Source organism: Anabas testudineus, chromosome 14, assembly GCF_900324465.2.
Source record: "Anabas testudineus chromosome 14, fAnaTes1.2, whole genome shotgun sequence".
In the NCBI taxonomy this organism is placed as follows: Eukaryota; Metazoa; Chordata; class Actinopteri; order Anabantiformes; family Anabantidae; genus Anabas; species Anabas testudineus.
This window is the reverse complement of record NC_046623.1, coordinates 4,061,803-4,074,222: the sequence shown is the minus strand read 5'-3', so window position 1 is coordinate 4,074,222 and position 12,420 is coordinate 4,061,803. Positions and strand designations below refer to the sequence as shown.

General features: G+C 38.0%; 1 protein-coding gene across 8 annotated transcripts in view; it reads left to right on the top strand.

Moving 5' to 3' along the window:
- Window positions 1-12,420, top strand: part of LOC113171031 (vacuole membrane protein 1) — a 56,056-nt gene that overhangs the window by 31,581 nt on the left and 12,055 nt on the right. For all 8 annotated transcript variants that reach the window (XM_026373399.1, XM_026373398.1, XM_026373393.1 and 5 more), the window contains 2 exons: window positions 197-313; window positions 3,786-3,847. In XM_026373399.1, coding sequence (XP_026229184.1) covers window positions 197-313; window positions 3,786-3,847 — 179 coding nt within the window. The remainder of the gene's footprint in view (window positions 1-196; window positions 314-3,785; window positions 3,848-12,420) is intronic.

Sequence of the window (12,420 nt, the reverse complement as noted above, 5' to 3'; positions counted from 1 at the left end):
ACATTTTGAGAAGTATCAGACATTCTGGTGACACTAAGCATGACCTTCAGCTATACTGATAGAAATGTTTCAAAAGGTTAATGCAGGCATGTTTTTAAATATTTTGTTTCCTATGCATATATGGTACAGCTTCTTCTATTTCTTTGGGTAAATCTACATCATAGAAAATCTAATTACTCATATTTGTTTTCCCCAGATACCAAATCCCTTGTTTGACCTGGCAGGAATAACATGTGGACACTTTCTGGTTCCATTCTGGACATTTTTTGGTGCAACACTAATTGGAAAAGCAGTTATCAAAATGCACATTCAGGTAAGTTGCAGTTAAAAAGTAGTCCACAATAATAATTCCACAACTAGTATTTTACAGAACTTTGTTCAGAAAAACACAGTTTACACTTTGATACCACTGAATATCAAGTTCTTATCTTGTTTCTTTTCTACTGAAAATGTAAAAGACTAATTTGCTTGTGCCAAATAAAGACATTTGCATACATATTTAATAAACTTCAGAGGGAGAAGTGTTTTAAACAGGGAATCACTGATGCACAGCAGCTCTACTGGAGCTCAGCTGCAGTTGAGGAGGCCATTTTATGCAGGCAAAGTAGGGGGAGTCAACCATTTTGTGACTGCAGCTGCAGCAGCCTCAGTGCATTGTGCTCTAGACTGGTCAGACTATAGCAGATTGAGAACGTGCTTGTAGGAGACCTAACATCTTAATGTTTTTTTGCTAATCGCAGAAAACCATCATTTTCATCCAGGAATTTGCAATGTGTCTGTGATTACTGTCCGGGGCTTCACTTTCTGTTTTTTGGGCAAATACTGGAATTTGACTGTCATTGTGACACAGAGAGCAAAGCTTAAAATCAGATGACTTTTTTTCCACTCAGCTCAAATGAGGAAAAAAAGTTCACGGGGTGGGGATGAGCAAGCTAAAGCAGATAAACATTTTCTGAAGGAGGTGATGGAGAAGGCGGGGGACAGGCACTATCATACACACAGGACCAGATCACACCCAGGGGTCCCTAGGGGCCCCATTGACAGAGGTGTGTCCCTCTATGTCTCACGGAAAGAAAGACTTCTCCCGTCATGTCTGGGGTCCACAGTTTCTTCTGAAACTGTAAAATCTTCTTCAAGCTCAGGTTTCGCTTATAATGCAAATAATTCAGTAGTTTACAGTGTGTGGGCAGAGAGCAGCAAGTATTAGAGGAAAGCACACTGGAGAGCAGGTGACGTTCTCCCTCATGGGCCAAGAAGGAACAAAAGGGGATTTTGAAGCTTGTTGTTTGTGTGTGTGTGTGTGTGTGTGTGTGTGTGTGTGTGTGTGGGTGTAAAATGCTGAGCAGCCTCAATGCTTCAAAGCATGTGTTTTGATCTGGGCTTGTACCTGTGCTTCAGGTGTGTTCTCACCAGTCTCTAAGGAGAAGCTTTTTTTATTCTGTTTCTGTTTTCTGTCTTTTATTGTATTAAGCTCCACGTCTGAATATATGCTGTTGAATGGTTGACGTCAGAGGCTTTGTGACGCAGCAGGTCACCTGAGGATGATGACTGATGTCATGGAAATACACATTTCAGACCCTTGAGAGAGGTGATTTTGCTTAGGACAGGTGTGGCAGAGGCAGCAGACATTCATATAGCAAATGTGAAATAGGAGAATTGTTATTTTCCAACCTTTGACACTTTGAAACTTGAAGCATTGACTCAGTTACAAGAACACTTTAATTTACAGCAGGATGCTCTCACTTCCATATTACTATTAATTCACTCAGTGTTTAGTTCTTGATAATAAGGGGGCCTTTTCCTTAAACAACTGAGAACTGATGTAACATTTCTTCCTTGTTGGTGTGTCAATGTTGTGTGTTTGCATGACAAAATGCTTATGACTGGATGTGCTTGGCTATTATCAGTGATCTGAAATTAGCGAGTCAAGACCATGTCAGCATCAGTTTCCGAGAAGACACATTTAAGGCAACTTAGTCAGCTTTCCTGTATCGGCCATCTTACTGTCCCTTCCTGCTTGCTTTGTGTAGGACAAAACAGCGTTTGTGCTTAAATGAAATATTTAAGTGCATTACTCCAGTGTCTTGAAGGGGAAATTAAAAGCTGCTAACAGGTGATTTACTAACGTTCAAATAGTAATTTTGTGCGAGAGACAGAAATAGTACGATACCAAAATGTTTTTTGTTGTCAAGTTTAATGCCAGAGTTTTGTTACGTATCATTGCCAACATTTTGACTCTAAGTCTTTCATTTCTGTTTAACCCACAATGTCATCCTGAGAATTAACACCCACATAAACCAGAAGAAAACTATAAAATAAACTTACAGTGAATAACAAGGCACTGATCGAAGGGTACTGTCACATGAAGTTAAAATAGTTGTTGGCGTTTCCTGGTGCAGAGTTAAAAGTCACATTCTGGGTGTTACACTGACAACAGCTGTCACATTTATTTTTGCAGCCTTATGGTTCAAATGTATCATGCTCTAAATATTTCACATAGTTTCACAAACTCTACACCTTCATTGTTTCTCTATTGTAAAGGAGCTATACAACACAGTACAGTACATACTATGTACAGTATAGTATTTCATTTCATAAGTTCAGTACCATGCAGACTTTTGCAAACCAGTCCTGAAAAATATTCTCCTGAAGAATATGGGTCAGTATTGTAACTACTGTACTATACTGTAACTGCAATCTAATATAGTATTATAATATGAGACACTGGCCACTTGCTGTCTAGTTTAGATATAACAGTTGAACATTTATTTTCATTGTGTTCAGTATGTGCCTGTATGTGTCCTCGTGCCTAATTGAGGCTACACGTTTATATTGAGTGAAATATTCAAATCCAGGATGACATTTTTATGGCTTCATCATTACACAAAATGGAAAATTCTAGATGTCTCGTGTATCATTTTATACAATTTTCCCTGTAATTCAGCAGCATATATTTAGTATCTTTGGAAACTTTGGGATCTGAACGAGAATTTAAAATAAAGTTCTGTGGGTTTGAACAATCCTTTTCTGCGCAACATGAGTTTGTAATGATGGATCCGCCAAAAGCTCTGTTGGGTTTAGCCTTTCTAATGGCATGTTGAAGGCAACCTAGATGTTACTGGATCAAACCACATTTTTTTGTGGCTAAAATGCATGTTTGTTTATAAGAATACAGTAACCTACAACAACTCAGAAGGCAAGTAAAGGAACTTTAAAAATGTTGTCAATAGTGGGTGCACGTTTCTTCCCCGCTGTAGGAGAACACGGAGCTGATATGAGACAGACTCGGCCAGTCTGTCTCTTCTGGCTCAGTGACTAAGAAGGAGTCAGAGCGGACAGGAGCCGGCCTCTAGACCCCCTGTAAAGCAGTGACACATCTCTTTTGAGTCCTCCACTTCTCTATGCATCCATTCTGTACAGACACACACAGCTGGTGTGATATGCTGACCTAGTGTACCCAGTGTGGTGGTGGTGTGTCATAGAGTCGAGGCCTTTTATTTCTTGCCCTCTATGACAAAAGGGCGTCTTCATGGCTGCTTTTAGATTAAACCGCCTTGATGATGTTTGGGCTTGGGCATAATGGGGTAGGTTGTGTGTGTCTGTGTGTGTGTGTGTGTGTGCGCGTGTGTGTGTGTGTGTGTGTGTGTGTGTGTGTGTGTTAGGGGGAGTTAAGGAATTACTGATCAAAACTATGATGCACAAACTGCCTTGTATTGCCTTCCAACAGTGACCTCATGGTTCAGTAACTGACTCGCTCTTTCTCTGTGTGTTTCTTTGTCATACAGAAACTGTTTGTGATTGTCACCTTCAGCAGGCACATAGTGGAACAGATGGTCTCCCTCATTGGGTGAGTAAGCCTCAACTTGTGCGTGTGTGTGTGTGTGTCACCAAAAGTACCCTGTGGGGTGCAGCTATCACACATGAAAGAGTTAATGCAGAACTTGACGGTTGAGGGACCTTTTGGTTGGTCATGGGGTATTCAGGTAATTTATGTTCCTTTGTCTGAACTCTTCCTCCTCCTCCTCATGACTATGACGAGGGCCACACAGAACCAGAGGTGGCTTTGAACAGAACATGATGGTTTTGGAAGATGTTTCCTGCATATGCTGCTTGAAATATTTGATTTAGACCTTGAAACTGAGATTTTGTCACATTTTATTGCCCTTTTGCACTCCTTTAATAGTCTACTAGGTGATTAATAGCTCGGATTTTTCCACTGGATGACTATGGGCATGAACATGTTCTGGCTGCTTGACAGGACAGGATGAACTCTTGTCTATCAGTCAAACCTCCTCTCTGCTTTATCTGTTGTGATGGTGGGTTTATACCAAGGCAAAAGAGTGTGCTCCCTCTTGGGCGGAAAGTAAAATCAAGTTGGAGTTACTGGTGGGAGATTTCACAAAGGACATTTATTTGTGTCACTATTTGTTTGAGGCCCAGTTGGAAATCAGCTTGGCATCAGTCTACTGTAAGCCTAGTACTGAATATATACATGAGTATATAAATACTGTAGGCGTAGTACTGAGTGTGTATATATGTACTACGCCTATATATATTACATAAAGCTAGTTTGTGTTCTTGAGAGACTGATATTATCATGGAGCCAATAGCCACAGAGTGGATTTCAAAACGTGCCAGTAAACCGGTAAAAGACATTTTTAAACAGAAGTTTAAGAATACCCGTACACACAGACACACAGACTCAGGACTTTTGAGAACAAGAGCTAGATGTAATAGAAGTTGAAACAGCCTTGGTGCTGGGTGTGGGTGCTGATGGGTGCCATCATGGGCGTCCTTGTATAGATGCCAGGGGCTGCAGCTGGAAACTGCCCTCGACACACCTGCTGGTGGGAGTGCCATTTATCACACATACGTACACACACTCACAGACATTCACATTCATGCACACTCTAGCTCACACACACACTTGTTGAAATCAAGCAATGAGATTGCATCAGCTCTCTTCTTCTCTATGTTGTGCTTTGGCACATTTTATTTCTAAAATGAATTTTCAACAAGAGCTCAGTCAAATGGAGCTATGTACATATCTGCTCTCTCTCACCAGCTTTTTAAAACTTTTTTTTCTGTGTGTGTAGTTCTAAAGACATGAATCTTCGTGTAAGATGTCAAATTAACATATATTCCAATAAAGATGTGATCAATTAAGCTGACGTCCCAGCAGCTGAACAGAAACTTGAAAAAATATTCACAATTGGACTGAGGATATTTTGAAAAAGTGAGGATTTTTTATCCCTTCCTCACAATAAGAAGGCTGTTGAAAGAGCAATCCTAGTCAAGACTAGGTTTTAGGGTTAGGGCTAGAGTTAGGTTTTGATTAGGGTTAGAGTAAAGTTTAGGGTGATGCAGTTAGTTGTGATGGTTAGGGTTAGGAAAAAGCATAACACATGATAAATAAAAAATTTAAACAAAGTAGATTAGCAGGCCTACGTGACAGTAGGGGGCTAGGGAATGCATTATGTCAGTGAGGGTCCTCACACTGACTGCCTTATGTGTGTGTGTGGGTCTTGAAAAACCTGTCCCCTTCAGCAGTCACTGCTCATTGAGCTGCAGACTCAAAGCGACAGATCGTTGGTTGTTGACAGGTTTCAGTCTGACTCATTGCTCGCTTCTTCTCAGGAGGAAGTTTCCCTCATTACAACTTGTCAACCGTCAGCTTCCTTCCTCACTGAGGCCTTTCCACCTTCACCTCAGATTTTCTGTGCCACTCTCACTCTCAATCACACATCACCTTATGAATGGGTGACAGTCTTTCATTTTTAACCCTTTAGGCACTGTCGGATTATAGTGTTAACAGTGCAGGTGCTTGAAAATAAATCTACACCTTTACATTTGGAAAAATGCAGCTAACTGCAGCTGTCCCCCACCCACTGTGCACATGCACAGTTGTCTGTACACACACATACACATACACACAGACACAAACTCAAACATTTGTCCTCTAGATGCCCTCTTTCTCAAACGTCAGTTATAGTAAAACGCTACATCTCCTGTTCTGTCTCACCTCCGCTGCAGGTCATATTTGAAATAAGGTTGGAAATTTCAGGGAATCTTTTCAGTTTTCTTACTTGGAATTACAGTGAAAACTCATTTACTGATTTGATTGCCTAATTTGCATTTGAGTTTACGGAAAATATTTTCAGTGAAATTTTTATTATGTGTGGTTACATAAAACGGATTCATAAAACTTTGATTTAGAGGCATGACTGTCAAAAAAGTTCTTGCACATTTTTTTCTTTTCTTTTTTTATTCTTTTTTTTCTTTGCTTTTTGTTTTTCATAACTTTGTACTATGTTTGATTATCACCTTTGAAAATCGTTCAGGCCTTGCACAATTTATTATTTTCCGCAGTTTTTTAGATGATGTTTAAATAAAGACACAACATTTTTCACTTACTGTAAAATAACAATATTTAGACACTATGTTTTTGCTTCCCTTTTCCTGCATTTAGTTTCTGTAGTATTAATATGTAGTATTATTTGTAATTAAGTTAATTATCTATGTTCATTACGGTTGAGAATAATTTAATTTAAAATTATTTGTCAGCTTTTGACAAAACACTTCAAGTCTTCCTCAGAATAAGATGCTGTTTGTTCACTAGACATTGTACCTGGTGAATCCCCTGAAATGCATGCAATGCATGTGTGACCTTTAATGTTAAGACTTTGAGTTTCAATAATAGTGAAAACACATCCTTTTGCTGATAAGAATACAAATTGTGTGTATGTGTGTATTTGTGTGTGTGTGTCTGTGTAGAGATGCCTCATTGCTTTATCCAAGCCCTGCATATTTAACCTCTTAAGACCTGAGCACTAATTTGATATGCATTTTTTATTTCTCTTTGCTATTTGAGCATATTGGAACCTGATAAATGTAAAAACTAAGCACCCTCCTTTCACAAAAAGTTTCAGAAAGACATCATACGCCTACAACAACAAATTATAACACATTCAAAACATTTTGCATTAAAAACTAGCAATGCCCTTTCTTTACACACCTATTTGTGAAAGGCTGTGTGTGATGTGATGTGATAAAATGTGATGTACACGCATGTGTACGCCAGGTCCTAACAGGCGCATTTTCTAAGTTAGATGGGAAAATAGAAAGCTAATGAGATTAGTAAAATAAAAAGACTGGCTACTGGTTAGACCAGCACAGGACAACAGTATAGTATGACAAATTATTTATTTACCTTTTATTCCTGGAATCCTAATAATGAAGTATGTTCTTATTCATATGTCAGCAAGTGTGCACAAATGCTTTCTTTTAATTTCATTAAGAAAATATTGTTTTGTAACACTGGGGCAATTAAAATGCCACAGTGTTACAAATAAAAATAAAATTGTGGCAGTCACAGTTGTGCATCATGATGTAGTCATATTATGCCTTACCTAATTCACTTTATAAATGATCTTATTTCCAAATTGCGTCCTTTTTGAGGACTTTTTCAAAGGTTTTCACTCATTGATCAATCGTTTAAATCAGGGAAGTGGTTTTCTATGAACAACAGTGGAAAGAGTGTGACTGAAATTCAGTTTCACAGGAGAAGTTTGGATCACAGTTAATCATGCGGCTTGAAACCCGTCAACAGCTATTTTCATCACCTCCCTTAACAAAACTCCAGAGTTTTTTATTAGCTGGAAATAAAATGTAAAAAAGATGCAAAGGTCATTTTAGAAGAAGCTGAATATAAGTGACTTAAAATTTCCATTATATATTATTGACTTACTGATGTCCCTTGTAAGAAGTAGAGCAGAAATAAAAGGTTTGATGGAAAAATAAGTTCTGTCCTTTGACAGTCTTTTTTCAGCTGTTTTTCTAACTACTGTCTGTTTGAGACAAGAAATGTGTGTCAGTAATTTCAGAGTTGCTGTATTACTTCTTCGTATGCATTGTGGAAACAGATGGGTTTCACTCTGTTTTTCCTGCCATGCAAAGCAATTAAGGTTAAATCTATAGTTTAATTTCATTTCAGTAATAGTATAATGATAATAAAATAGTTTTTCTGTGAACTGCCACAAAAGTCACACTAAGAAGTTTTTTGGGCTGATAGCATAGGCTGATAACCAGGTCAGATGGAGCTGTGTCTGATCAGACTTGTTAGATTTCTTACATCCTGTGACTAATATACACATCTTCTCTTCAAAACCAGTCATGCATGTACAGTCACTGTTTAAGTCAGGAGAAAATTCTGCTAATTCACATTGAAAAAGACTTTGATCAAGGGATAAAGGAGTTTGTCAATGTGATAAAAATCAGGCCTAATACATTTAAAACTAATTTAATGTACTGCAGTTTTTACAAACTGAACTAAACTTTAAATTTCCCCTCTTTTGACCTCTAATGCACTCTTATTACAAACAGAGAAAACAAACATTTATTATAGATCCTGCTTTTTATATTTAGTCATCTGGCAGATGCTTTTATCCAAAGCGACTTACAATTGAGATACAAGGTACAAGACAAAGTCAGGGTAACAATAGCAGGAAAAAGTATGTGACCACTTTGGAATTACATGTTTTTTTGCATTCATTGGTCATAAAAATGTTATTTGATTTTCCAAGTGCCAGGTACAGATGCACTTTATATTACACAAATAGTTGTAATCTCTTGTGTCACACCCTTTAAACTTTCACAATGTTAGTGGGAAATGTAACTACTAGAACACAAGAACTGTTTGTATCTCCTTTGGCAGCAGTAACCTCAGATAGGCACTTGAGCTGTAGCTCAGTTCTGCACAATGTCTAGAAAAAAGGTGTACCATTCTTCCTCCAAGAGCTGCTAATATAACTGAAGCTTAGCTATAATCTTAGGACTTGTGTGGGATATACAGTATAGAGGTGTGAACAGCCATCTCAAACTTATTTTACAGCATTTCTGCTAAGTTAATGTCTAAATTCTGACTGTGCCACTCCACAAATTTTGTTTTTGTGAAGTCATTTATTATTAGACTTTCATTGTCCTGCTGCATCTCCCAACTTTGAGCTTCAACAACAATCCTAACATTATCCTGTAAGATACATTGATAAACCTTGGAATCATTTTTGCCCTCCAAAATGGAAAACTGTCAAGACACAGAAGCAGCAAAAAAATCCCAGCTCATTTCTGGAATGATGAAAATCCAAACTGGTTGAAATAACTGTAACCCTTTTTTGGGTTTATGCAAAGCAACAATTCTTGATGATAAAGCAAATGAGATCTCTTTCTTTGGTGAGACATGGTTCAGCAGATGCGTCTTGTAAATAGTGAACTGAAAATGTTACCATGTTTAACAAGTCCTTCAGACCTTTGTCAAATGACAGACTATCACTGTCAGCCTCTGAAAGCTATTGAGATGCAGAGAAGAAGCGTTAAGACTTTAAATGGTTGTCCAGTAGAAACTGGTGTGATGAGGCCAACGTCTCCATGAGAATGCATCCATTTCCATGTGAGTCCATCCCAAAGTGGGAGTCCATTACCACCACAATGGGCTTGCAGATGGCTGTTCCTGCCAAACAAGGCTGGTGGCATTACAGGGTCACAGCAGGCAGCCCTGCTCAGAGGGAGGCCAGAGGAGAGTCACAGGTCAGGTTAGGACTGCCGGGGGTTGTATGAGATGCTGACTGGATTTACAGCATTGACTTGCATTATAATGGTGTGATTACAACATATAAAATGTCATGGTATACCTTACCCAGATAAACTAAAGTTGTTACTGGAGCTTAAATTAATTAAGGTAATTACACTTAAATTAATTAAGTGTAATTATGTCTCAGACTTTGAAATTACTCTACATTACAGTGCATACACATTGTTTGATCAGGCTTCTTTCTGTGCTTTGAGTCTGTGCGTGTGCCAAAAAGATCACTGAATATTCTGAGTGTGTGTGTGTGTGTGTGTGTGTGTGTGTGTGTCAGAAAAGCTGTGGTGGTTGTGGGAGAAAAACACACTTAAAGCTTTCATGTCACAAATAACACTAAAAGTAAGGGACATTCTTGTAGACATTTATTCTAAAACAACTAAAGTAAACCTGGGTTAGTACACTAAATCTTTTGAAGGTTACTGAGCTTGGAATGCCTCAGAAATGTGACATAAATCAACTTAGGTAGACATTACAAATGAAGATAAAAATTTTTTTTTTTTTTTTTCTAAAAAGTTCAGTCATATAACATAAGATATTAAGTTGTCCTTGCTGTTTGCGATGGACAGTCTTACCTGACTCTCAGTTTTGAGGCTGTTCATAGTAAATTTTCCTACAATTAGCATTGTTTTATTATTATTAAAATAAATAATCATGTATTAAAGATACATAGCATGTTTTCATGTAATTTTTTCATAAACTACAAAAAGGAAGGGTTTACAAAAAGTTTTAACTTTAAAACAGTGCAAAAGCTTTTTTGGAGCTGACATTCTTATAGTAGTGACGTCTTTATATATCCGCCACAGTAGCACTTGTTTGCTGCAGATACCTCTATTTGTTACACATGCCATTTCTCCCTTAATGCTAGTACACTGTAAGAAATTAGACACAAGATGTACAGGCCTGTTCTGTTCAAATATGCATGGCAAAGTTCAGCAGAAACTCAAATTAAACATTGACTGTCCCATTAAGCTAAATCTGTGTCTTTTAAAGTTTTAAAAAATCATGGCCAAGATGTACTGACCTTCCATCTAAATTAAGTCGGTGTCTTTTATAGTTACAGTGTATTTAAGACAAATGTCGCACCTATTTTTTATCCACATTACAGAATAAATCCAAAACACAGTGCAAACAGTGTATGATACAAACTATTAGTTTTGTAAGACTTGATGTGAGAATTTCAAATTGGCAGCTATTTAAGAGGTGTATAATGTCCATATTAGCTGCTATTAGTGACCCAGTGGTCATAGTAAATACATTTACAATGAGTTGGTGACAAAAGATTAGTTTAATACAATAAATAAATTTCAGGATCTCTCGGGGGGAATCTGGGGAGCCAAATCAACCAAAGCTTATTGGAAACAACATGGATAAATATAAACATGAACCATTTTCTGAGTCTTGAACTGCAGTGCATTTTTACATGGAGTATGTCTTGGTCCTGATTTATTATAGTATGCCCACGTTGTGTGTGAAGCTGGAATTAGCATGTTTAAAGGGACCGCTGTAGTGACCAAGAGCTACTGTGACAGATAAGGACCTTGACATTATAATCAGACCACCTTAAAAAAAAATGTAACTCTTCCTTTTCTCTGTCAGTAGTGTATTTATGTATTTAGTCTTTAAAGCATTTCAATTTAAAATATTTTATATCACAGCAGTCCATGTTTATAAGTCCAAGAGTGGTCTAAAAATTCACATTAGACATTGTAAGTTGAATTGCAGTAACATGATATTAACTAAATATATAAACAATGAGTTAGTGAGAAAAGCGTAGTTGAATTCACAAAATTCCTGCATGATGTGTTACAGTGTTGCCGAGAACCATGCAAATCAATCTATTTTAGTATTTCTGTGCATGTAGAAGTACTGGACTTACTGGAGAAACGTCACTATTTGTTTCCACTGAATGTCACCTATCTTGAACACACACCCCCTAGCTCATATAGAAACTAGGTTTGTGTGGTTTCATGCTAAATGTTGGGTTGTCTGGGCTGAAGGTGAACGTGGCGTGGTCTTGTAAGAGTTGAAAGTAACCTAGCATGGAGGGAGTTTTTTTATGTTCTTTTCATCATCGTGTACCTCTATGTGACGCAATTTGCACCAAATTGCAGCAAAGGATCTCCTTGATCAATCAGCATTTTTTGTGTGATAATTAAACAGTACAAATGAAATACATTGCAGTCTATAGCAAGCTTATTAGCTTAAGTTATTTTAACTGTTGCCTGTAACTGTTTTTTGTTGAAGAATACTAAACTTATAAATATCTTTAACCATTTGTGTCCTGGCCACAAAACAGCCACTATAAATAGCCGTCTTTGAGCTTTATGAGCAAAGTCTTTCTGTTAACCCAATCTGCAGGAAGGGAGTATTTTTGATTGTGTTAGTCACTGGGTGCTATGGTCACCTGAGACGTGCCCTGACAAAGATGGCATTGATCAGTTCTTCCACAGCCTGTTCTACCCTCCTACAGCCCAAACACAGTCAGATGCCTCACTTAGGATGATGGGATCAGAGCCAAACAGGGCAAGACAGTGGGAGTGAGGGATGGTGAGGCAGGTCACGGCCAGCTCTCTTTTTATACAGCGTCGTTAAGTTTAATGCGAGGCTCGGCAGGGAGTCCATTTTCTCATCTTGCTCACTTCCATTCCTATTACCTTGGCCCCCAAGCTCCGACAGAAATAGCGGCGGTAACAGTTAGAACCAGGTTTGATTTTGAGCCAGTAGGTCTTACCACAGCCATTTAGAATAATATTCAATCACTCAGAAAGAATTATTGCTCA